Source organism: Podarcis raffonei, chromosome 17 (genome assembly GCF_027172205.1).
Source record: "Podarcis raffonei isolate rPodRaf1 chromosome 17, rPodRaf1.pri, whole genome shotgun sequence".
Lineage (NCBI taxonomy): Eukaryota > Metazoa > Chordata > Lepidosauria > Squamata > Lacertidae > Podarcis > Podarcis raffonei.
This window is the reverse complement of record NC_070618.1, coordinates 38,638,414-38,664,447: the sequence shown is the minus strand read 5'-3', so window position 1 is coordinate 38,664,447 and position 26,034 is coordinate 38,638,414. Positions and strand designations below refer to the sequence as shown.

Genomic DNA, 26,034 nt, shown 5'->3' with positions numbered 1-26,034 from the left:
AATACACTAAAATGTCACACATTAAAAACTTCCCTGAACAGGGCTGCCTTCAGATGTCTTCTGAATGTCAAGTAGTTATTTATCTCTTTGACATCTGATGGGAGGGCGTTCCACAGGGCAGGCGCCACTACCGAGAAGGCCCTCTGCCTGGTTCCCTGTAACCTCACTTCTTACAATGAGGGAACCGCCAGAAGGTGCCTGGCACACTCCGGGAACTAATAAAATGTTTGCTAATAGTTGTGTAGGAAAATGGTAATGCATACTATTGGCACTAATTAAAAATGTTTACTAGTAGGATAAGATAGTAGTAGTACATCTATTAGTACATCTAGTATGTTATCTGCAAACCTTGAGTCGCAATCTGGGGAAAAGGTAGAAACAACAACAACATACTACTGAGACTAAGTATGTTAAAATGGTAGGGTAGGGTGGTAGCAATACAGTACATCTATTACCCTACTACTGAAGCTAAATAAAGGTTTAGTAGTAGCGTAGTAACAGACTTAGCCTTTGTAGTATGTTATTTGCTGTAGAAAACATAACAGTAACAGAGAGTAGCAACAGAAGGAGATGACTGGATGACTACATAGAATCATAGAATTTTAGAGTTGGAAGGGACCAGGAGGGTCATCTAGTCCAACCCCCTGCAATGCAGGAATCTTCTGCCCAACGTGGTGCTTGAACCTAGGACCCTGAATTCCTCCGCTGCCAAGGAGCCGTACTTACCGCACGCCATGCCTAGTGGTCAGTCCTTGGCCTCTTTGCCCATTTGCCTTTCTGACGTTTCTCTCCTGTGTTAAATAATAACATTATATCTGATAGCAGGCTCTCTAGAGGGGGGTGACTGAACAAATGGACGACGTGGTGGCGGCGGGCCAGATTCTGCCTGGGCATATCCATTAAGGCATGGGTAGGCAACCTAAGGCCCGTGGGCCGGATCCAGCCCAATCGCCTTCTAAATCCGGCCCGGGGACCGTCCAGGAATCAGCGTGTTTTTACATGAGTAGAATGTGTCCTTTTATCTAAAATGCACTTCTGGGTTATTTGTGGGGCAGAGGAATTCGTTCGTCCCCCCCCCCCAATATGGTCCCCAAGGTCCGAGGGACAGTGGACCGGCCCCCTGCTGACAAAGTTTGCTGCCCGCTGCGATAAGGGGCACGGAGCAGGGGCGTCTGTGGGCAGAGGGTCGCAAGAGAGCGGAGAGATGCTCTGGCGGGGAAGGACTCGACCGAGGGGGCTCTGCCCGGAGGGGGCAACGAAGCGCGCCAAGAGCGACTGGGGCGGGCTCGGAGTCGCCTCCCCTCGCCTCGCCCCCTCCCCGAAGTCATCCATATTTATCAGGCGGCGGCGGCGGCGGCGCGTCCCCCTCCCCTCCCTCTGGTAATCGGAGCGAGGGAGCGAGGCAGAGCAGACGGCGGACCAGCGCGCCCGCTTCTCCGCGGCAGAGAGCGCTGCTCCTCCGGGAGGGGACCCCGGCTGACCCCCAGCGAAGCGGGGCAGGCCGACCTCCCAGCGCCGCGCCCCCCCCCCACGCCGCCGCCATGCCCCCCGGGGGTTGAATGGGGCGCAGCGAGCGGAGGGCACCCCAGCCTCCCTGCCCAGGGCTATGCCAGGGTGGTGGGGGGGCCGGGAGAGCGAGCGCCCCGCGCCCCCCACCCGTAGGGTCCCCATGAGCTGACCCTCCTCCCGAATTGCCAGCCGCCCCCCCCCGGTGCCGCCCCCTCCCGCGGCCTCGCCATGGGATGTAACATGTGTGTGGTGGAGAAGCCTGAGGAACAATATAGGGTCATGCTGCAGGTAAGGGGGACCGCGGGGGGGGGGGGAGAAAGGGGGCGGGAGAGGAGAAGACTTGGGGTTGGGGGTGACCGGCGGGAAGCCCTTCTGGGAGGGGAGGGGAATGGGGTTGGTTGCATATGGGGTAGGGCGGGGGCGAGAAGGGGTTGCCTATGGGGCGCGTTTGTGGTACTTGTGGGGATAAAAAGGGGGCTGGGGCTCCGGGGGGTTGTCTGGGGACAAGGAAGGCTCGGCAAGGCTGTCGAGAGTTTCCAGGGGTTCCTGGATGGTGGGGTTTGGTGGGGCGGGGTGGGGTGACAGTCCTGGACGTGAGAAAGAGCCCTTTGCATGTAAAGGAGGAGAAGGGGTGGGGAATGAGGGGGGGGCACTGTGGAAAGAGAAGGCGGCCTGGAATTATTGGAGGGGGGGCACATCAGGGAAGGAATCCCTGATTTTCTGGGGAGGAGGTTCTGTGGCATTGGAGGGGGGTGATGCTGCAGTGGGGGAGGGGAGCAGGTAGGGGGAGGTTGCCTAGCAACTGGTCCTTCTCCAACTCCCCCCCCCTTTTCCCATGCCACACAGTGCCTGAAATAATGGGGAGGGGGCTTCTGCGAAAGAGAAGAAAGAGGAATTGGGAGGAATGGCAAAGGGCCGCTGAGGTGGAAGCAAAGGATGGGGAAGGGTCTGAGAGGGAATGGGACAGACGCACACGAGGGAGGCATTCATTCAACACCAGCCCCAGCCCCCCCCATCCATCCATCCATCCATTCATCTCCACTCACTTTCCACCCCTCAGTCCTTGTATGGTTCTGCATCTGCTTAACCCGCCTGCCCTTTCTCTGCCTGTTCAGGTATCTATTTTCAGACTCTCTCCCTTCTTTTTTGTCTGCGTCAGCCCGTGTTCATTCATATCTTTCTTTTCTGCCCACTCTCTCCCCCACCTCCCCTCTCTACCCATTTATATATTCCATCCATCCTGGTCTCCCCCTCCCCTCCCCAGATTACAGGTACAAAGGCACCTTCCCATATCCCTAACTTGGTCCTGTCAGAACTGTTGGTTGAGACTCTGGGACTCAGGGCAACAGAGAAAGCCTTGAGGGAGAATGAAGGTGGTGTGTCTAGGCTCAGGAGTAGCCAACATGGTGCCCCCCAGATGCAATCTCTCTCCCCCCCCCTTTCTGTGTGCATGGGCATCAGTATATTTGCCAGTGTGCATTGTAATGGCTATTGGATATAACTGTAGGTTTACATGTTCTTGTTTGCACAGTAAAGAGACAGTATATTTTCTTTTTGGCTTGCTTTTTAAATCTCTTCCCTTGGCGTTTATTCATAGGCAGGCAGTGTACAAGTGGCAAATAAGCCTGCCATGTGTAGTGAGAGAAATGACCCCAAAGTTATGGTTTATGCTGTATAGGTGCTCATAACATCTTCGCCTACTATCCTGACACCCCTCCTACTTATATATATAGGCAATGCCATGTATATCTGCATATTCAGTAATACATATATTTACATACACAGAGAAAGCATTCGTGTTTGGGTCTTCTAGACAACGGCGTAATATTGTAAATTAGTCTTTCAGATATTGCAAATGGGAACAGGTTGTGTTTTTTTTAAGTACCAGATTTCTGGACCAAAGTGGGGAGGGAATTACCAGCTGGCATTTTGATGACAAAGACATCGTGGAGACATTGTGGAGAAAATGCATGCACGAGGAGCCCCCATCCCACATTAAACATCCATCTCTGGAAGCACCCATCCTTTTCTTTGGGCTGTTACTTGAACATTGCAACCAGTAATCTAGCAAAGAGGATCCTGTTGTGTTGACTAAGGAAAATGGGAGGTGACTGCTTTAACGGTGTTTGCCTTCAAAGTTTCCTCTTCTTTTGAGCCATGTCAAATAAGTGCCTTCTTTTTGCCCTGGCAGTCTTTGTATTTAGTCTACCTGTGTGCAAGGTCTACTTTGAAGGGATGTGTGTGTTCTTTCATAATTCCAGTTCAGTTTTTAATAGTGGGAACCAGATTTCCTTCCAATAGGGAAGGTCAGATTAGCTAATGGTCTCATTATAATATTTTAAAGCAGGGATGAGGAACCTGTGGCCCTCCAGATGTTGCTGGACAACATCTTCTGTAATCCCTGATCCCTGGGCATCCTGGCTGGGGCTGATGGAAGTTTAACAATATCTGGAGGACCACAGGTCCCACCCCTCTGTTTTACAGAGAAGGGCCAATATTGTTATGAACTAAGCTTTTGGTTCCAAAACGTACTTATTATCAGACTGAGATAACCGGAAGTCATTTCTTTCTTTGTCTCTTTATAACAAAACTAACTGAGTGTGCATCACTATGTGAGAGGAATGGGGAGAGGCTGAGCCTTGTCCCATGAGAAGTGCACAGGGGTTCTTGCTGTTTCCCACCCCATCTAACTTCCTCAGAAGCCCTGTCTTTCAGGCTGAGTTTCCAACAAGTGGAGGGAACAGACCTGGAGAACTGAGGCTTCTTCTGCACCTCTGCTTTGCATTGCCTCATCTCTTGGTCACTTTGGAGAATGGCCAGGGGCCATTTATTTACCTACCTGTCCTGCCCTTTATCACAAATGATTCCAGTACTAGCTACAATAATCTGGTTTTGAGTTTTCTTTGGTGGTATGCATGCTAATACTTCCAAGCTAAGCTGTAAGCATAGTTATTACAATTTATCAATAGCATTTAAAGATTCATTTTGGAAATGAGGCTCTAGATTAAAATTTCTGCCATCAGGAACCTTTTCAGAAAACCTTTGCTGATTCATATTCTTATGGCTTCATTTACTAGAGTTTGCTTACATATTCAGTCTAGTGCACAGGAAATCAAGGAAGCTCAAAAGTAGAAATGCATTGACTAGACAGATTTTTGCTTATTTAAACAAGCAAATTTTAGAAAGTTGAAGGATTTTTTTGGGGGGGGGTTGCTCCTAGCTGTGACAAATGTGGATGATCAGAAATAATAAATAACAAGTTTCATGGAGAGCCAAGTAATAAGTTCTGAAATACAATATTAGCGTTAAACTGTGAATTAATAATGGCTGGTTTTTAAGGGTTGCTTCACACATTCTCGTTTTAATGAAGGTACTCTACCTAAAGGCAGATCTGGAACGCAGGTTTTCCAGGTTCACCCTGGGCTCTGACAGCAGGCAAGATGCTTCTTACGCTTTGGAGTCCTGAGATTTGGGAATTGTTCCTGTCAAGTTCACAGGTCATTTGTTCTCAAAGTGCTAAGAGTGATCTGTGGGGCCATTGCGAAGGGGTGTGTTTTGAGTCCCTCCCTGCCTGGCTTGATTCCACAGTGCCTGTTCACCACCTGCTAACAGCAGCATCAAGTGTAAGACTTCACATGCATGTCTGAGCTTTCATAGCACCTTGTACACACAGCTTTCTCAGTGGAGCCAATTCACGTAGTTGTCTGAGTCACGAAACATTGAGTAATCAAGTGGCGAGCCGCCAATGGACATACAAACAGGGGAACTGACTTCTGGTTTCCATCCGCATTCCAGGGGCTGATGAAATAGAATTGTGATCTTCTCAGGCTCCTCCCAATCAATACAGGACATCGCAGGGGAGCCTGTGGCCTGCCAGGTTGGACTCCCATCAGCCCAAGACAACATGACCCCTGGCCAGAGATTATGGGAGTTGTAATCTAGCAACACCTGGAAGGCTGCTGGTTAGTTAATTCTGACCTTATTGATACTCCCTAGTTATAACCAGTGCTTTTTTCCCAATGCTTTTTTTCAGGGGGTTCTCAAGGTTACCGGCATCTCTTGTTGTTGTTGCTGTTGTTGTTAAAAGTGTGGCACTTACTGTAACAACTGCATGGTCAGTACTGGCACCTGTTTTTTCTAGGAGAAAAGCCCTGGTTATAACAGACACGGGGGTGGGAGTGGGCTGTGGATCCATATTTCTCATTGGTTGATGGTGGCTACCTACTGGCCAGCAGGGCTACCCTGTTTTATCTGCTTTTGCTCTATGTTACCTTCCTTGTGCATCTTTAAAGCACACAATATGATTTTCTTGTGCTTCTTACCCTCAGATCCAGGATGTGTGAGATTCAGTAGCTTACTTAACTTGGGAGTTTATAGCCACAAGATGATGGCCAGGTAGCTTTACAGCACTGGATTTGGGGTGGTACCAGCGGTTCTGCCGCACAGGATGCTGAACTGAGAGGGTTAATAATAATAATAATACCAAAATCAAAATCATACGGGTAGCTACTGAGAAGAGCCATAAAAAGCAACTGTACCAAAAGGAATTATTGTGAAAATAACTAATTTTGTACAAACTTTGTCCTCACTTGGGGCACCATGTTACCAAAGTCTACCCCTGATGGCTTTTTAAAAAGGAGGCTTTTAAAAACAGGTTATTAGAAGAGAGGCCTAGCAAATGGTTACTAGCTATGATAGCGAAATGTTCAGTCAGTATATTTTTGAATGCCAGGCATCAATGAGCGATGTTGCTTTCACACTCTGCTTTTGAGTTTCTCAGAGGCATTAGCTTAGCTCCATTTGAAGACTCAGATAAGCCTCCTGTCACCATTCTGACTTCAGGAGACTCACTAGGACAACTTTTGTCTAGTATGATGGTTGTCTGTCTCTGGTAAAGGAATTTTTGCAAATACAAGGCTGACTGGTGATGTATTTTCCACAAAGGGCATACATATTGGTACTTGTGGCTTAAGAGTGTCATGGTCTGAGTAGAGGATTTAACTGCTTTATTGAGGATGTCACAGAGAACTTCTCTGAAGTTGTTGCATAAAGAGATGGGATAGAGAATTGCCTGGTGCACGGGTTCTCTGAGAAACTCAGTTGGATGAACACCTCGTACAAAAAGACCAAAGACAACAATGAAATCACATGCAAACTAGGTTAAACACAAAAGACCAAGCACACCTGTAGAAATGCACACAAAGCAGGTGAGATAGAAACCTAGTGACATAAATACAGTATATGCCTTGTCTAAATTTGAATAGTTACATAATCAGTGCCAGACACAAAGAGAAATGGACAAAACAGGGCATAGCTCCTTTTATCAGAAGTTGATGGGATGAAAATAGAACCATAAAAGTGTGTAAACACTGTTCCTCTTGCAATATTGGCTAAACTCTTCTGTGTCTCTCTCTGTGTACACATACACACATTGCTCACACCAAATAATTACTTTTCCAGACAGTTCTTTTGCAGACACTTTCTGTATGGACACCCACACACCAAGACCAGACAAAAACAGAGATCTAAATATAACACACACACAAAAACACACACACCCCAATAGTAGTTACACATGCAAACAATGCCATATGTCTACAAAGTCACAACTGCTATGATTCCTGAGATTTCATAGGTGCTACTCACATACAGGGTTACATTTCTACACTCCAGACCCAACCACATTTCACACAAAAATAATTAAATGCCTTTTCACCACCACCCCTCGCTTGCACGCTCTCTGCTGCAGTGGGACAAGGCTGCGCATTCTAACGCTGGTCACTAGCCAGAGATTCTTGCAAAAAGGGGAATGGGGGAGCTTTTGGTCAGAGCTAGGAGGAATCATAAAATATAAGAAGCGCCCAAGGCTTCAGAGAATACATTAGAGAAAAGGCTCTCCAGGAGGCTTATAGAGTCGGGATCAGGAGGGAGGAGGAGAGGCGGGGAGAGTTGCTGGAAAGGCAGTTTGGGAAAGATGAAGAAGAAAAGAAACACACAAAGGGAAGCTGTGGGAACCATCTGCTGAAGGCCTGAGGCTGGATCTCATTCCAGACCTGCCTGCAGGAATGTGATTAGCATTTGTTATAAATTCCTGCAGGGTCTTCCTGAGGCAGAGAACATCTTCCTCATTCCCACCCACAGCCCCTCCCCAAACCACCAGACTAGGGTCTTCGTTTCAAGCTTTTAAACATGCAGCCTCATTTCTCTACCTTATAGCCCTTTGGATTCCTCATCATCAGTTTACTCCTCCCGCCCCCCCTCTCAGTTATTTTCCACTCCGGCCCACAGCTCTCCCTCTCCAGTTCTGGGGGATGACCCTCCATTTGAAGAGGCAATCCATCTGCTGTCCTGGTGGCTCCCCCCACCCCATATTTCATAGTGGAAGAGGAAATGGGAATTAATGATACCCTTGACTTTGAGGAGAGGGAGTGGGGAGGAGATTTGCTCAGCTTTTGATCCCCTTTCCCCATATTTTCCTTCTCCCCAGCTGCAGATGCCTGTATCAATCACTCTAGTTTCCATGGCAACTGCAGCTGCAGTGATGGAGAAAGAGAGGGAGACGCACACAAGACTGTGCAGCAAAAGACAACGCAATACACAGAACTGCTCTGCGCATTGTATGAGGGCACACACTGTACAATGACGCACCTACAGATGCATCAACCCATGACGCATAATGAAGTGGTTCTTGTGTAGGTTCCCACAATAACTACAGTCTGTTGAGTAACGTGTTGAGTTACGTGCATGAGAGAGCATTGTGCATACAGGAAACTGGGCGTGTTGTCATGGACCTTTGGCAAGACAAAATGGACCACAAACTGCCAGGGTTTGGAATAGGTAAGAGTTTGACAGCCAGTATCAGATACTACCTAGTCCGTGGACAACCTGAATGACTTTATTTCCCCTTCAGGTTCCCATCTGGAAAAGAGGAGTGATAAAATGGAGATTAAATAAATGTTTGAATGAGGGGTAGTGGAACATTTCATGATCTTTACGTACTGATACTTGAGAGCATCAGGGATGTCTTGGGTATTTGCTTGTGCTGAGGCAAATCACACAACTGTACAAGGGTGTGTTTTTTCTTCGGGTCTTTAATTATGTATCAGAAATTCAGCAGGCGAAATATTTCCTAGGCTTTAGACAGAAATGTTCAGAAATGATACACTGACTGAATTTCCTCTTATCTTGCTGCTGTTAAGAACTTAGGCACAATTCCAGAAATTTAAAAAGCTGGCAAGTACCGGTATATCTAAAAGCATAGGTGATCCACTGTGCCATAGCCTTAGGGTTGCTCATGCTATTGCCACAATTATTCTATGAGCTGAAGTACTTGGGCTTAGCTACATAATCAGATAACCTGGGATAGCAACCCTCTACTTTGTTTTGGCCTCTAACTTGCTTCTATAATTGGGGGCAAATCAGCAACTGAAGTGAGGTTAAAGGCAAGGAGCAAGTCAAGGGCTCTGGAATCTCTTCCACCAGACATGCAAATGCTGAACAGAGTATAGAGTTCTCCGCAGACAAAATTTAACGGAGTGGTCCAAGATAGCAGGGATTCAAGTCCAAAATGCACCCTGGCATTCTTTGTCTATGTGTAAACAGATACTTCTGCCTCAGGGGATAATAATAACCCTGTGACAACCTTTGAAGCAATCTCTGAATATGTAAGCAAGTCCCTTATCTTATTTTACTGCCACTGCTGTAATGGCTTTTTTACATGATCAGTTATCCTGTGACAACATCCCCTGAAACAGACTCCAATTTGTTTACATGCTCATGAGGCTGACAGTCAGTAACCCCTGGCAAGATTAGGGCCCGTTGCCTCATGGCATGTCCTGGAACAAAGCTGTTGTGTAAACCAGCAGTTTCAGCCTTCAAAAAGGCCCTCCCTGTATACACACCTATCCTATATGGTGGACAGATGACAGGGAACACAGAGTTCCTCCTGCTGCACCTTTAATAGATGTGCAGAAGAGGGAAATTTAGCAGGTATGACTTCCATCTTCCATTCTGTATAAAGGTGCAGGATCATTCTTCTCCTCTCTTCCATCTGGCCACCCTAGGTGATGGAGCCCTGAGGTCATGGAGCAGAGCAGGGGTAGCCAACATGGTGCCCTCCAGATACTGTTGGACTGCACCACAATCCCTGGCCTCTGGCCATGCTGGCGGAGGGTGATGGCAGTTTGAAGGGTGATCAGCATCTGGAGGGCACCACATTGGCAATCCCTGGTGTAGAGACTGTATCATTTCAAACTGTGTGTGTGTGTGTTGGGGGGGTCCTTTTTTTCATATTTCCTCCACTGGGGGGTGGAATCCTTCCCACCCTCTCTCCTATCTCCTGCAGCACATCAGGGAGAAGAATTGTGTCCCAGTCTGCTCCTGCCTCAATTAGTTTTCTATTTGTAGGGAATTTCTTAGAGGGGAGTCTTTGAAATTTTGGTGTGCCGCCCCCCACTGTGCTTGAAATCATTTACATTGGTACAAGTCATTCTCCCACTTCAGGATTTTGCTACCTTATTCTTACTTTGTACAAATTGGCCAGGCCTCAGATGGCTTGAAACAAATTCATGGAGGACTGATTGACTTATCTGCAAAGATTTATAGACCGTCTAATCCTAAAACTCTGTAAATGGTGTACACAAGTGCTGTATCAGTGATTGTCCACTGTGATTGCTAAACAGAAGCTCCATGAAAGAGCCACATCAGTGGTACAAATCTCAGGTTCAGTCCCTGCAAATAGGGCTGGGAATGGCCCTGGAGAGACGCTTCCTGTCAGTGCAGACAATACTGACTGGTCTGACTTGGTATAGGGCAGCTGCCTATGTCTCTATCCATCTGAATACCAGTTGTTGGTAAACAAAGGAGCAGGTTTCCCCCAAGATGGCCTGCTGTTCGGCTCCAGCTAGGCTTCCAGCCAGATTTTGGGGCAGAATTTCCTTGCCATTTTTTTATCTCAGCACTTGGCTCTTGGTCCTCACTAGGTTTTAGGCCTGGTTTGGTACAAGAATATAAAAATGGGTACCTTTAAATGGCCCAAAGTGTTCAGGGAGGAGGTGTGGCAGGACAAAATATGTAATTCCTTAGGTGGGTAAACTCATATTGAGTAGGCAAGTGTCACTCCTGTTACAACAATCTTGAGGTTGCTTTTGCTGCCACAGACTTACAGGTAGGTAGTGTTAGAAACTCAGATATATGAGCCAACCGCCAAATGGCACGTTAAACAAAGGTTATGGTTTCCACAACAGAATGTTTAGGCGCCATCTTTTTTTACAATGAAATTTATTATTATTATTATTGCTATTCATTTTGTTTATATACACCTTTATATTTTAAAGAGAAAAATATCAAAGTGCTTTACAACAAATTAAAATATCAAATAAAGCAATCCAGAATAAAACAAATTTAAGCTTCAAGGAAGATATTTCAGATCCTTCTCCAAGAGACATTTTGCTTTCCCCATATTTATTTACCTACCTAATTTATATAGCTGCCCCATAGCAGAAATACCCAGGAAGCCAGTTTGGAGTAGTGGTTAGAGTGTCAGACTAGGACCTGGGAGATCAGGGTTCAAATCCCCACTCAGTCATGAAGCTCACTGGGTGACCTTGGAGTCAGTCACAGCCTCTGAACCTTCCTCACAGGGTCGTTGTGGGGATTAACCAAGATGGGGGGTGAACCATGTACTCCTTGGAGAAAAAGGTGAAAAAGGTCAGATATAAATGCAATAAATATGCTCTTCCGCTTATCTGCTTAAGAAAGCTGGAGAGGCCAGTCAGGTGGAGATGTCAGATCTCCACATGGTCACAACTGGACCTCTGCCAGTAGCAAAGCACACCTGGTGCCTGGGGGATTTCTGACACTGCTTACAGGACTATCCCTCTGGAACCCCTGAGGTTAGTGATGACAGAGGAACCTTGCCAGAAGAGAAGTTGGCAGTCCTAGACATGAGTAGTAGGTCTGTCATATTTTCTGGAAGCACCCCGTGCCCTTAACAGCTGCATGGTAGACAACAATTATTCAAGTTTAAAACTGGCCATTGTCTGGCATGAGAAGAGTGTGGCTTGGATCACTGAATGATTGAGTAGGCAAACAAAATAGTTGTTGTTGTTTTAAGTATAGGATTTGGAGTGTGCAATTTGTATCACAAGGAAAAGAGGTGCGTTGATGGAGTTCTAATTGAACCCTTTCCCTGCAAGATTTTTATGTGCAAAAAATGGTGTTTATTTATTTTGCTGAAAGAGCAAATCATCACTCAGATGAATCCCCAGCTGCGGTCATAAGTGGTTGTGGTGTAACTCACACAGATTTTCCATTTCAGTAAGAACTAGGCCTACCTCAGAGGGTTGTGGTGTCGGGACAAAATGAAATAGCTGCACTGAGCTTCTCTGTGGAAGAGTTAGACAGAGAAATAGTGTGACTTAAGATCAGTGCACCTGTCAACTAGGATGCCACTGGTTCATAATATCCCTGGGGTGCCCTTGTTTTTGGTGGTTCTCTCCAGAATGATTGGAAACTCCCAATAAGGAGTTCATTCATTTCGTGTGTGTCTTTGCTGGTAACCAGTCCTTATGCCAGCAGTCAGCCAGGTTGGCCACTGGCTCTCATCCCTGGTGGCTGTCCACCATTTAAGTAACCCAAAATGTAATGCCTATAGATCTGTCGTCCAGGTAGGACTATACAGTACCTGCCCTGACTGGTAGTGGACATTCCAGTACTATGCCAAGGGTCCCTCAAAATCTGGTACTAGCCCTGATAGTAATTATGCATAGGAAACAAAATCCTGATAGACAACCAAAGTATATTTTACGTGAATGAGAGGTCACTGGTCACCAATGGCTTCAAGTTACAAGAAAGGAGATGCCGACTAAACACCAGCAGTTTGGCAGTGAAGGAGACTCCCTCAGGAGGTTGTGGACTCTCCTCCATTGGTGATTTTTAAGCAGAGGTTGGTTGGCCATCTGTCAGGGATGCTTTGGTTGAGATTCCTGCATTACAGGGGGTTGGACTAGATGACCCTCAGGGTCCCTTCCAGCTCTACAATACTATGTTTCTATGAAATAGGGTGTGTGTGTGTCTAAAACTGCATGATATCTCTCTCTCTCTCTCTCTCTCTCTCTCTCTGTGTGTGTGTGTGTGTGTGTGAGAGAGAGAGAGAGAGAGAGTGTGTGTTTTCAAGCACCCCGGTGCACTGCACTACTTTGTAACGCTCAGTTTGAAAACTGACATTGTATTGTAGAATAATAAGGAGTTATAAAGGCCACAAGGCATTTCTCTTTTATCCTTATATTTAAAATAATTAAAGTACTTGTTGCTAGAATCTCTTTATCACAGCATGTTTGCAGTAAGCCCCTTGACATTCTACTTGTTTTCCCCCACTAGCTGAATGGCTGGACCACCAATAATTTGCCATGTTGAAAGGTGGCAATGCCACTGTCAGCTGGGAGAAGGGAACTCATGTTTGTGCCGGTCTTACCATTAGAATGAAGCAGGTGCCCCTGGCAACAGACGTTTGGATATATATGCAGGGCAGCAATATCAGGTGGACCTGCCATTCTCTTCTGTCGGAGGATGGAGCTGAGTGTGAGCGCCAGCCATGTAGCCTGTCCTTCACCCCCTCACTTATATGCAGCGGAGCATGCCCTCCTGTTTCCACTTTTGAAGCAGGTTTCCACTGTTGGCTTCTGTGGGTTGAATGGAGATGTGCTCCCTGGTCTTCAAGCAGCAAAATGTCTTGGGCAAACCTGGTCTGAATGGGTGTGTGAAAGACTGAAACTGCATAGAAGGAGGAGGAGAATCAGCTCTAAGCAAGCATTGCCCGGATGGGATGTGGGAAGATGTGGAGGCCTTCCCTGCAGGAGGGATTGTTTGTGACAGCCTGGTCAGCTGTGGAGGAGTGAGCTGCAGGTTACACATGGCAGATAGGATGGTGCGGGTACTTTTTGAATGCTCAGATTTCTTGAAGAAAAGCCAAAACCTTGAGCAGATGCAGAACCCAACATGAGTGCATCTCTTACGCATCCCTCAGGAGGGAAGGGAACCACTCCAGGAATAATGTTATCTGAGGGGGCGGGTTGGAGTTCTCAGTGGACTGGTGAAAAGAAGCACCAGACTTTGGACCTACAAGGCTCTATCGGTCTGTCTGTCTGTCTGTTTCCTCCTTTCCTCTATAGGTCAATGGTCGGGAGTTGTCCCGTCTCTCACAGGAGCAAACCCTCGAAGCCCTGCGGTGCTCCAAAGAGCCTCTGGTCATCCAGGTGTTGCGGCGCAGCCCCCGCAGCCGGGGTGGTGCCAGTGAAGGAGCTGCCCCCCAGGGGGACCCCACAACGTTGGTGGACAGCGGAACTCAGACAGACATCACCTTTGAACACCTACTGGGGCTAGGCAGGATGCACCCCCCAAGCCCCCCAGCTGTGACTTTGGAACCTTATGGGCTGCCTGATCTGTGAGTGCTCCCCCAAGCAAAACCTTCCCCATTGCATTCGCTCTCCATTCCCTTCCATTAGTTATAGCCCCATGGTCCCTTCCTACTACTCTGTCCTTTTAGAGTTGCCAGTTTTTAAACTAGTCTCTGTAGTTGTGTATTTTAAAGCAGCTCAATATGCAGAAGTTAGCAGCACTGAGATAAACTCAGCTCTGTCCTCTCCTCCATGTTTTTCAACATCTATATGAAGCTGCTGGAAGAGATCATCAGGGGGTTTGGGCCAGGTGTTCACCAGTATGTGGATGACACTCAGCTCTACCTAACTTTTAAACTGGAACCAGTGAAAGCAGTGAATGTCCTGTATGAGTGTCTGGAGGCAGTTGAAGGATGGATGGCAGCTAACAGATTGAGGTTGAATCCTGACAAAGAGAAGTACTGTTTTTGGGGGACAGGTGGTGGGCAGGTGTGGAGGACTCCCTGGTCCTGAATGGGATAACTGTGCCCCTGAAGGACTAGGTGTGCAGCCTGGGAGTCATTTTGGACTCACAGCTGTCCATGGAGGTGCAGGTCCATTCTGTGTCCAGGGCAGCTGATTACCAGCTCCGTCTGGTACGCAGGCTGAGACCCTACCTGCCCGCAGACTGTCTTGACAGAGTGGTACATGCCCTGGTTCTTCCCCACTTGGACTACTGCAATGCGTTCTACATGGGGCTACCTTTGAAGGTGACTCAGAAACTACAACTAATCAGAATGCAGCAGCAAGACTGGTGACTGGAAGTGGCCACCGGGACCATACAACACTAGTCCTAAAGGATCTTCACTGGCTCCCAGTACGTTACTGAGCACAATTCAAAGTGTTGGTGCTGACCTTTAAAGCCCTAAATGGCCTCGGTCCAGTATACCTGAAGGAGCATCTCCACCCCCATAGTTCAGCCTGGACACTGAGGTCCTCCTCCGAGGGTCTTCTGCTGGTTCCCTCACTGCAAGAAGTTACAGCAAACCAGTCATAAGGCCTTCTCCGTAGTGGTGCCCTCCCTGTGGAACGCCCTCCCTTCAGGAGATACATAACTTTTAGAAGACATCTGAAGGCAACCCTGTATTGGGAAGTTTTTAATGTTTGATATTTTACTATGTTTTATATATACTGTAAGCAGCCTAGAGTGCCTGGGAAAACCCAGCCAGATGGGTGGGGTATTAACAACAACAACAACACCTGAACGCCTATAAATGTCTTCACAAGGGCAGGCCAGTCTGTTTTCCTTATCAGCTGGCAACCCTGTTCACTCTCATATGATGAGCCTCTTTTCCCAGCATCAGGGCTGTGTAGCTGTCGCAGCTGCTCTTGGCTTCTTGAGTTCACTTTTCCTATATTATGCAGCCTGGCTAAAAAGCACATGCATGTACAAATGAAATTCCCTGACCCCTGAGTTAACCACGGCCACCAAACCTCGTGTTTCAAGGTCCCAGGATCAAGTTTTCACATCTAATTTGCATGTGCTGAATGTTCATGTGCAGACATTGCTCTGGGAGTTTTCTAAGGGTAACGGTGGTCCTGAGTGGCAAATGGATGCTTCACCTAACTGCTTTATGCCTTTCCTTCTTCACAGCCCCTCAATTGGGCATGAATATTATGACCCTGTGGAATTCATGGAAGGAGGTGCCCCAGAGACTGAGCGGGCAGAGGAGCTGGAATATGAGGTGAGAATGTGATGAAGCTGAAAGAGGCAGTCTCTGGGTTTACAGTGGTGCCCCGCAAGACGAATGCCTCGCAAAACGAAAAACGCGCAAGACGAAAGGGTTTTTCGGTTTTTGCATCGCTTCGCTAGATGATTTTCCCTATGGGCTTGCTTCGCAAGATGAAATGTCTTGCGAGTTCTTGCGAGTTTGTTTCCTTTTTCTTAAAGCCGCTAAGCCGCTAATAGCCGTGCTTCGCAAGACGAAAAAACCGCAAGACGAAGAGACTCGCGGATTAATTTCGTCTTGCGAGGCACCACTGTATATCCACAGATCAGGAAGCAGGGCCTGGCCCCCTGCCAATTAGGCAGAGCGAGGCAAACCATGTCAAGTGGCCCATTCTGGGTACCATTAAATGGCAGCACATTGCTCAGTTATTTAATGCGGTGCTGTGTTTCTACAAGACATTCAGTCTCAGGCTGGCTGCACAGAGCTGCAAGGTTGGGCATTGGCAAGGATGCCAAAGCTGGCAAAGAGCCTGCCACCCTACAGACTGCCATTCTCAACTTTGCATAGAACTTTGCATACATAGAAGAAGTTTTAGCTGGCAAATCTCACCCCAAAGTTGCCTTGCGCAAGGGTCCCCCAAATCCCAGAGCAGGTATTTTCCACAACATATAGCCTTCCAGTGAGGAGACTGGTGGCACTGTGGAAAACACTGAGGTGGCCTGTGCTCTGCTTGTTTGCTTCTCAGTGCTTCATATCTCCAGTGAGCCCTGTTTCATCCCTCTTAGGTCAGGTCCACATGAGCATTTGCTTCCATTTAATAACCACTTGCTGTCGAGAGGCAGCTTGGAGTGAGGAAAGAGCTGAAGTATGGTCTCCTGAGTGCCACCAGGATTGTAACCAAAAGGGGACCAGTGACAAACAACAGGGGGCCTTCAGAATCTGAAAATTTGTTAAAAGTACAAAGAAGTTTTAAAAATCAATTCTAAGGGGGCAATTCCACAGCCCAAAGAGGACTGTGCATGCTCAGTAAGCACAATAATAACTGGAAAAGAAAAACAGAATCGGGGAGGAAATGGAATGCCCTGCTTGGGGGAAATGGCTGATTGGAACCCAGAACAGGAGCACTCCTGCTCTGGAGGAAGAAGACACTGCAACAGTTTGTCACCAGCCCCACTTGTTCTCCTTATCCTTAAGGGTTTTGCTCATATAGGGGCTGCACCCACACTCTTCCTGGAATAAGCTTGATCTGTGATGGGCATCATTCACACATTCATTCTTGACATTAATGATGAGCATGCAGGTGTGAACTGATCCTAAGGTGGTTACAGATGGTTCCACTTTGAGCGTCGCTCAACTACCAAGCAGTATATAAATTTAAATAATGGTAACAATGACCCCTGTAGAAGATCTTGGCACTATTTACCTTTGACTGCAAACCTAGGAAAGGATGGGAAAGTTAAGTAGGGCCAATTCAGAGAGACTAAAGGGACAGTTTAGCTATGATTTTCTACCTGGGCTGACTGAATGAAGCATTAAAATGTACTTGAGAAGGTCTGTGAAAACGAACCTTCTTCTCCTGCCTTGGCTCAGGGCTTGCAACCGTGTGTGACTTTGCCTGGTGCTTTCTCTATCCCACAGGAGGTGGAGCTGTACAAATCCAGTCACCGGGACAAGCTGGGCCTGATGGTTTGTTACCGAACTGATGATGAGGACGATGTAGGCATCTACGTTGGAGAGGTGGGGGAGGGGGCAACTCTTGGTGGGGTGCGATGTGTGGCCTGGGGAGGCAGAGGCAGGCAAGTGGCGGGAGGAAGCTGCTGTCGAGCTTTATGAGGCCGTGGAGAGCAAGGAGCTCCAGGTTTCATTGCTGCTGCAGCAGCAGGAGCAAAAAGTAAGCCTGTATGAGAGAGAGAGGGAGGGAGGGAGATTTCTTTGGGATTGGGTTAAACCAAGGATGGGGAACCTTGCTCACCTCCTGTCTATTGGCCGTGCTGGCTGGAACTGATGGGCGTTGGAGTCTAGAGGGCCACAGGTTGAACTCTGTCTCTCCACCTGCTGCAGTCTGGGTGCTGCTCAGGGTCCCCGCACTCCCTTTAAAGAGCGTGCGGAGCATGTGTGCGGCTCTTGGGGGCTTTTCCCTGAGGAAAAGCTCCCAAGAGCCACACACACACTCCACGCAGCTCTTTAAAGGGAGCGCTGAGCAGAGCCTCCCGCCTGCATTCGCTCCATAAGATGCACACACATTTCCCCTTACTTTTTAGGAGGGGAAAAGTGCGTCTTATAGAGCGAAAAATACGGTAACAGCCATGCATGTTCATTGCATTCATACAATCAGCATTGCCTCTACTTTGCCCCCAAAGTCAAGATTCCAGGAGCATGCTTTTGAATATAACCAGGAGTGCTACCACGCCACCACATAGTATGATCTTAAATTACTACAAACCACTGGCCCTAGTAAGTGTGGTGTTAGCTGCATATGCCCAAGGAACATTAGGGGCTACTGTGTGGGGAGTATCCCAGGGGGCATCTTTGGTACTCTGGGCTCAAAGCACAGCTGAATTTATAGCTATTGTGAAAAGAGTTGGAGGCAGGGAAAACAGAATGCACCAAGTTATCACCACAGAAAGCCAGAGGTAGACTGTGCCATCTGGAGAACCCTGCTTAGCTGAAGATGTCAACTTAAGACATTTTCATCAACTGCTCCCTAAAGCTATCAGTGCATCCTGGCAAGGAGCTCTTCAGTAATTAATGGAACTGTTTCTCCTATCTGTTGGTGCAGTTGTGAATAATTTTTTTAGGCAGGCATGGAATTTCCAAGACACTTGACTCTAAATCGTTTAGGTATTGCATTTTCATTCTAGCACCCATCCATCCCTCTACCCTCTGTTTACCCTCACAACAATCCCAGCTGGCTGAGAGAGGGTATGACTGGCTCAAGACCACCCAATGAGTGTCGTGGAACACTGAGGGATTTGAACAAGTGTATCCTTGCTATACCAGTGTGCAGCTGGCAAGGCAGCCCTTTAGAAAAGAGCAACTTCTGGAGATCAACTAGCATTAGATGGAGAGTTAATTTCCATACTGTTCCATATCCTGTGCTGCATTGCCTAGTGCTGTGGTACACACTCAGGAGAAACAGGCCTTATGCACGTACTTCTTCCAGGTCTTAAGATGTAAGAGAGCAAAGCAGAATCAAGTTCAAGCTCGCGTCTAAGGGAAGGGATTTTAGGTCTGGTGTGTGCTACAGTTATGATGATGGACAGGGGTCCTGGGTTCCCTGTTCAGCATTCAAAGATTAGTAGGTTCTTAGCAGGCTGGAAGAGAAACTAGGAAGCAGCATACTTAAGTTCACCTCCTGACGCTCATTTAATTTTTCTTACGCCAGGTAAATCCTAACAGCATTGCTGCCAAGGATGGGCGAATCCGGGAAGGAGATCGCATAATCCAGGTGAATCCTGTGGGCGACTGTGGTGGGTGTTAAGAAGGATAATTTAATGCACAAATTTAAACTTGCCCTTCTATACATTTCCTCCAATCCTAGATAAATGGCATGGAGGTACAAAACCGGGAGGAGGCTGTAGCAATTCTCACCCAGGAGGAGCGGACAAATATTTCTCTGCTGCTGGCTAGGCCTGAGACTGAGGTGAGAGGTCTTTAGATGCATGGCAAAGCAGAAGGTGAATGGAGTAGGGCCAAAGCTCAGTAGCAGAGCACAAGGCTTGCATGCAGAAGGCACCACGTTTAATCTCTGGCATGTTCAGGTAGGGCAAGGAGAGACTGGGGCAAGTTATCTGAGTCTGTGTAAGGCAACCTCCTCTGGTCCCAGAGTCAGAGGATGGGGAGATAGGCTGCTGGATCAAACCTCAGCTGTTGAAACCTGTCACGTAAGAAAGAAACTTGCAGCTGTTTAATGTGTTTCAGGGAACAGGTGCATTTGAGTGTCTCTTTGCTTGCTTGTTATGGAGCTGCATGGAAGTAGGCTGTCTCCTGCCAATGTCCCTTGCAGTCTGGGGCGTGGAGAGAGAGGCTCAAAGGGACTGGCATATTTATTGTTTGCCTTGTCTGACGCTGAGAAGGAGTGTGAGTTGCTGGTGAGCCTTGCCTACTCTTATTTAGGGGTGCTTGTGAAATCCTCCCTATCTGAATTTCTCACTCTTGATTTTAAAATTATGAATAAGCTGCCCTTGTTTCCAGAGCAGCAGTGATGCATTAGCAACCCATTCTTCTCCTTTAAACACACACACACTATATCTGGACTTGGGTCATATGCCTGTATGTCCACAACTTCCTGCAGTTTTAGTTGCTTTCTCTCTTTTACAACTGCACATTGGTTTTAAATCACAGCACAAAATAATCCTTGTGCAATCAAATCAGGATTCATTTTTGTACTGATTTATATTAATAGTGTATTTAGGTGCTGGTCGATGTTGGCAATTCTGTGGAGATATGCATTGAAAACTCTGGCAAACTGATCATGTGCCAATTCCAAACATAATTTTATAATTTTTAAAAAATTAAAGCAGAAAGCAAGTAGGCAGATCCAAACTAAGGACAGAGGCAACCCAGGTAATAATATTGGAATATATATATTGGGAGCTGCTGCTCTCCTCTAGCAGGCAAAAGTGGGTGGCTGCAGAATAATCAAGCCATGTCTGATTTCAAACAGCCGGTGCTTCGGCTGTCAGCCAGGACAGGGATGGATTGACATTTATGCAGCAGCAGCAGCAGCAAGTCCGTTTCCATAAGCCCCCCAAGCCCCTGCCCTGGTGAAAGAAGGTGGGCTCCCTTGATATCTCATTTAGTTTGTATTACTCAAGCCTATATTTAAAACTTCATACTGAGGATGGAGCAACATGTTGCAAGGCAAACACGTAGGGTCCTGAACCATTTTTGTTAGCCTTGTGAATTAGTGGGTGAAGGATAGTTTCAGGGGCCACTCTTTTCCCCTGCCCATCCCCCCCCCGGCATTTTGGGTGGTATCCAACTGCCATGTCCCATCAGGGCAAGGATTTCTGCTTCTACAACCCGCCCAACCCCTGTGCACACCCCTCCCGAAATCTGCTCCAAAGGGTTGGGGGAACTACTAGAACAGATTTTGGGGGGGCTTGAGGGAAGAAGGGGATCATTTCCCACAGTGCAAGCAGAAATCCTTGTGCCGATGAAATGAGACACTTGCCATTACATTTAATTCCACCCTTCATTTATATTTTTATCCAGTCTTTCCACCAGGGATGGACTTTGGTCATCTTTGGTGTTATGGCACCCTGAATTTGGCAGTCCCAGATCACTCTTCTCAGTTAGGGAACTTCTTAATTCGTACGATCTGAAGAAAAAACAGAGTATATCTTCTCAATTTTGTGTCCCCTTGGCTCAGCGCCCTGTGGGAGGGAACCACCCACACCGCCCTAAATCTGGTGTTGCTTCCACCAAGGAGCTCACAGCAAGATATGTATATGGCTCTTTCCCCCCACCCACCTCCATTTTGCAATTGCAACAACTCTGGATGGTAGGTTAGGCTGAGAGCCAGGGGCTGAGAGCCCAAGGATTTGAATGTGGATCTCATTGATTCCAGAGTTACCCAAAAAGCACACGCTTTGTAAAACGCATTCGATTTCACTCCCTTACTGACATATTGCACTTGTTTTGGAAAGAAAAAGTTCATAGTGTGTGAATTTGATGCAAGGTCACTTGGTTGGGGCTCCTTGAAGGCGGGCCGGGGATAGGGACCTGGGGCCCTCCATAGGTTGCTGGCCTACATCTCCCATCACCCCTGACCATTGGCCCTGCTGGCTGGGGCTGATGGGTGTTCAACAACATCTGGAGGGCAAGCAAGTCTCCAGCCCTGGGCGAGGCAGGGGAATTCCCAGCCATGTTGACTGTTGTTCTCTTCACCTTTCCAGTTGTCCAAGCGTTGGAAGGACAGTGACCGTGAGGATTTCCTGGATGACTTTGGCTCTGAACACGAAGCCGGAACAAAGCCCCGGCGGCTCCTTTCTCCACCAGACCAGCAGGTGTGTGGTCTAGAAGGGGAAGTGGCGGGCAGTCAGCAGTTTGCTCTGAAAAGCAGTTGGGGTGGAGAACCAAGAGTTCTCTCCTGGGCAACTTTCTGGGGACCAGAGGCAAAAGCAGATGGGAGCAACGGATGAGACTTTCATCTTTGTAGAGAAGGCTAAACTCCAAACCCATGAAAGCCAGAGGTTTCTATACATCCCCCACAAAACTCCCCAACCTCCATCCAGGCCGGCAAGAGGCATCATCACCCCTCAGAGATTTTCCAGCCTGGAAAAGGCACTAAAGGAGGGTTCAGAGCAGGGTCAGAGAGGAGGGCACCCCAGGGAGAGGGGTGTGGCCTGAGGAGCGTCCCAAGGGGAGAATAGAGAGGAGGCCTGGGGACCAGATTTAGCTTCTAAGCATGCAGTTCCCCCCCCACACTAGGATATTGTATGTGTTGCAGGATTTTGAGACACAAGAAGCAGCAAAGGGTTAACTCTGGGGTACATTGTATTACCTGATAGGGAGTGACTTAGGGTGGGATCATGTACAGATAGAATGTCTAGAAAAGAAATTCATCATGTGCATTAAAGGATAAGCTCACTTTCAACCAATGGGGAAGCTGCTCTAGGCAGAGTCAGACCTTTGGTCCACCTAGTTCACGATTGTGATGGGGAAGCTGCCCGCCAGGCGCAAAGCACACCATATCCCATGGAGCTACAGCCCTGACTACTGCAAATCCCAGCTGACTCAACCTGGAATGGTCATGGGGGTGCTTAGATTGGCTGCCAAACTTTCATTTCAAAGGTTTGCAATATGACGCGACGCCTTTGCTTCCACTTGGTAGGAAGGTAGAAGCCTGTACTTTCACTTGGTTTGGTAGTCTCCCTGCTCCCGTCTCTGAGCAGCAACAGATCTCTCAGTTTATTATGCACTTGAGTTACTCGCTTCCATTTCTCTATGTCTCAGCTTACGCATTACTGCATAGGTCAAGATCTACCTGCATGTTGCTGGATGAACCGCGGTAGACTAGCAACAATTTCTAACTCCAGGTTGTTTAGCAATGACTTCAATGAAAGGCTGCCCTGTCCCTGACTCACAGACACTTGATTAGGTTAGGATCCCTGCTGTGTTGCAACTTATACAGTGGCCACCCCAGTGTATAATAGGGTGTATTAGAGTGCAGGAGCGAATGGGCTTCACACACATACCCCTCAGGCAGCATTTCGTCCTTGCACCTGTAGAAGCTTCCTTGCCAATCAGGGGTCTGTCTATGAGTCACCCAAAGGTGTCATGTAGGAAATTGTGGGCCAGAAGCCTGGCATAAGGTGGTGTTCATGCTTTTTTCTCTGAATGGTCCCCTCTCCTTCCTTCTCCATAGAATGAACCCTTACAAGAAAAGCCTCCTGGAGACCCGGCCACTCCTCTGACCAACAGCCAGGAGCTGGACAGTGGTGTTGGCCGCACTGATGAAAGCACTCGCAACGAGGAGAGCTCTGAACATGACCTCCTGGGAGACGAAGCACCTAGTGCTGCCAACACCCCGGGAACCCTGCGCAAATTTGGGCCTAGCCTGCAGCCCCGTGACTTCCACTACAGCATGGACTCTCTGCTGGCAGGGGAGCCACCTAGCGCCGTGGGCACCGACATGATGCCGGGGCTTACTGACGAAGAGTACGAGCGCTACCGCGAGCTGCTGGAGCTAAAGTGCCACCTGGAGAACGGCAACGAGCCGGGCCTGGTGAGCGCTGCGCTGGACGTCAACCGCAACGAGGTGGCCCTCCTGGAGGAGGAGCTCCGCCACCTGGAGTTCAAGTGCCGCAACATCCTGCGAGCCCAGAAGATGCAGCAGCTGCGCGAGCGCTGCATGAAGGCCTGGCTGCTGGAGGAGGAAGGGCTGTATACCTTGGAAGGTGAACCGAAGAAACACGAGTTGTCTGACATAACCGAGCTGCCAGAACGCTCCGATAAGGACAGCACCAGTGCCTACAACACCGGGGAGAGTTGCCGAAGCACCCCCTTGCTGGAGAGCCCCCTGCGCCGCCTGGCAGAGCCCCCCAACCTCAACCGGACTGCCCCGCCTTCGCCGCCCCAGCCCAAATTTCGGCGTGAAGAGCGGGTGCGGCGCAGCCCCAAGGCAGGCGGGGAAGGCAGCCCGTACTTGGGGCGGCGGCAGCGGGAGGAGACGCCCACTCCTATCAGCCCAATGAGCTTAGCCAGCATATGCAAGGACTCTCTAGGGGCCAAAGGAGAGCCCCGCATGGAGTGGAAAGTGAAGGTGCGCAGCGATGGCACGCGCTACGTGGCCAAGAGGCCAGTGAGGGACCGGCTGCTCAAAGCCAGGGCCATGAAGATCCGCGAGGAGCGCAGCGGCATGACGACGGACGACGACGCCGTCAGCGAGATGAAGATGGGGCGGTACTGGAGCAAGGAGGAGCGGAAGCAGCACCTGATCCGCGCCCGGGAGCAGCGGAAGCGCCGCGAGTTCATGATGCAGAGCCGGCTGGACTGCTTGAGGGAGCGAGAAGGCAGCGAAGCCCGGGGAGTGTCTGGCGAGGTCAACATCCTGGCCCTGAGTCACCGCAAAACCATGAAGAAACGGAGCCGGCGCATCCTGGACAACTGGATCACCATCCAGGAGATGCTGGCGCATGGCACTCGCTCAGCAGACGGGCGCAGGGTTTACAACCCACTGTTGTCTGTCACCACGGTTTGAGCGCATTGGGAGGAGCAACAGAAGGAGTTGCGGTGATGTTCTCCTTCCCTCCGGCTTTGCTGGAGAAAGATGACTAGATGGGCCAATCCTTTCCTCTGTTATCAGGAAGCTTGCTCTTTGAACACACCAAGGAATCGTTCGCCGTTTGCTGCCGGAGCTCCATTGGGCTCTTTGAACCAAATTTCGAGGGGACAGGAAGCCCAGAGTCCCTTGCAGCCTTAAGAACCAGAGGGCAAGAGGGGCCACAGCCCCGATCCTGCATCAACCAGGAGCTTGCTGTAGAGAGGTCTGTCCCCATCCCGACGCACAGATTACCTGTATGGAAGGTGATTGTGCAGGGAAGCTCACTCACCTGACCCTTACTGAGAGCTTTTGCCAGCTTATCCCCAGCACATCACATTTGGAAGCACAAGGATTCAGCTGTGTTCCTCTCTGTGCAGTACGCGGAGCACAAGGAAAGTGAGGAGGCTCACCCTGTCCGTACTGGCCAAGGCCAATGAAGGCACTCCTCACCCCCTCCCCTTGGGATATTGTGACATCTTTCTTTCCTCTTTTTCTTTCTCTCTCTCTCTTTTCTCTTTTGTGGTCGTGGATCTCAATTCCTTTTTCATTTCTCTATTTAAATGGAAGCTTGGGCCCTGGCGGCTCATCCCACAAGCAACTGACAGTCCTCTTCCTGCATTTTCTGTCACCTGCTTACCCCGCCCCACCTGCCCCATGGAGAGGGGCTCTAGCTAAGTGGGGGGAGGGGGGAGAGACTGTGGAGCAGAGAGCTTGTGGTAAAACCCTGTATCCAAGGCTGAACTTGCATTCTTACAATAAAAAGAAAACTTTTTACTCATTGCAAAAAACCGTTTCACGGGGGCTTTATTTTTGAAGCTTAGTGGTATAGAACACCAGAAAACAGCAAATCCTTTCACACCGTAGCACAATCCTACAAAACACCCCCACCCACCCCTCACTTAAGGAGTAACATGCTGGCAGATACTGAAAATGGGGTTGCTCTGGGAAGAGAGCACTGCAGAGCAGCTGAGCATAAGCAAAAACCCTCTCCAAATCCTGGTGGCACCCCACAACCAAGAGCTTGCAAGCGTCCCTTCCTGCAGTCCCTCAGGCTGCAATCCTGCAAGAACTTACCTGGGAACATGTTCCATTGAAGCTAATGGGGCTTCCGAGGAAACATGCAACTTATTTGCACAGTAAATAAATATTTATCATTCTAAACACCTCAGATAGATTTAATAGAGCAGCCACGTTTTACATGCATGAAGCCCTGGGCTTCATCAAAGGGATCTCAAGCAGCAGAGCTGGGAAGGGTTCTACCCTGAGACCTTGCAGAGCTAGTCAGAGGAGCAGTGAAGAAGCCCATAGGGAGATGGACTAATTACCGCTTAGTGTATAAAGTAGCTTAAACTAACATTTGACTCATTTTTAACACGGCAATCCAGTTAGTGCATATCACAGTGAAAAGGCCTGAAGCTGTTTGAGAACATGAACACAATTGTGAGATCAGTTATGGCCTTGTGGCAAGAACCAGACAGAAGGAACACAGTGAACACTCACTCCCAATATAGGTTCTTTCCCCTTTTAAAAAAGTGTAATTGAAGGCTGTTTAATGCTCTTCTATGCTATCACTACATAGTCCTGTAATCAAAAATTGATTTATGAATTTTTACTGTCCTTACTCTTTTGATGAACCCCTGAATATATGTAT

The 26,034-nt window shown here is 48.4% G+C and overlaps 1 protein-coding gene across 2 annotated transcripts; it reads left to right on the top strand.

Annotated features, from left to right (window-relative positions):
* Positions 1-1,376: 1,376 nt before the first annotated feature.
* Positions 1,377-25,175, top strand: PDZD4 (PDZ domain containing 4). Of its 2 annotated transcripts, none has more exons than XM_053371519.1 (8): positions 1,377-1,797; positions 13,680-13,951; positions 15,538-15,628; positions 17,252-17,329; positions 18,999-19,061; positions 19,155-19,256; positions 21,514-21,624; positions 22,986-25,175. In XM_053371519.1, the coding sequence occupies exons 1-8, from the start codon at positions 1,738-1,740 to the stop codon at positions 24,318-24,320; spliced, it is 2,112 nt and encodes a 703-aa protein (XP_053227494.1). In that variant the 5' UTR covers positions 1,377-1,737; the 3' UTR covers positions 24,321-25,175. The 2 variants fall into 2 exon arrangements, with proteins under 2 accessions (XP_053227494.1, XP_053227493.1); XM_053371518.1 differs by having other exon boundaries at positions 1,378-1,797; positions 17,252-17,350.
* Positions 25,176-26,034: the final 859 nt, after the last annotated feature.

Excerpts from the sequence above, each read along its gene's own strand:
- PDZD4 (XM_053371518.1), top strand. The coding sequence starts at position 1,738 with ATGGGATGTAACATGTGTGTGGTGGAGAAGCCTGAGGAACAATATAGG. Across the intron at positions 15,629-17,251 it reads CAGAGGAGCTGGAATATGAG|GAGGTGGAGCTGTACAAATC; the intron begins GTGAGAATGTGA and ends TCTATCCCACAG. Across the intron at positions 19,257-21,513 it reads TGGCTAGGCCTGAGACTGAG|TTGTCCAAGCGTTGGAAGGA; the intron begins GTGAGAGGTCTT and ends TCACCTTTCCAG.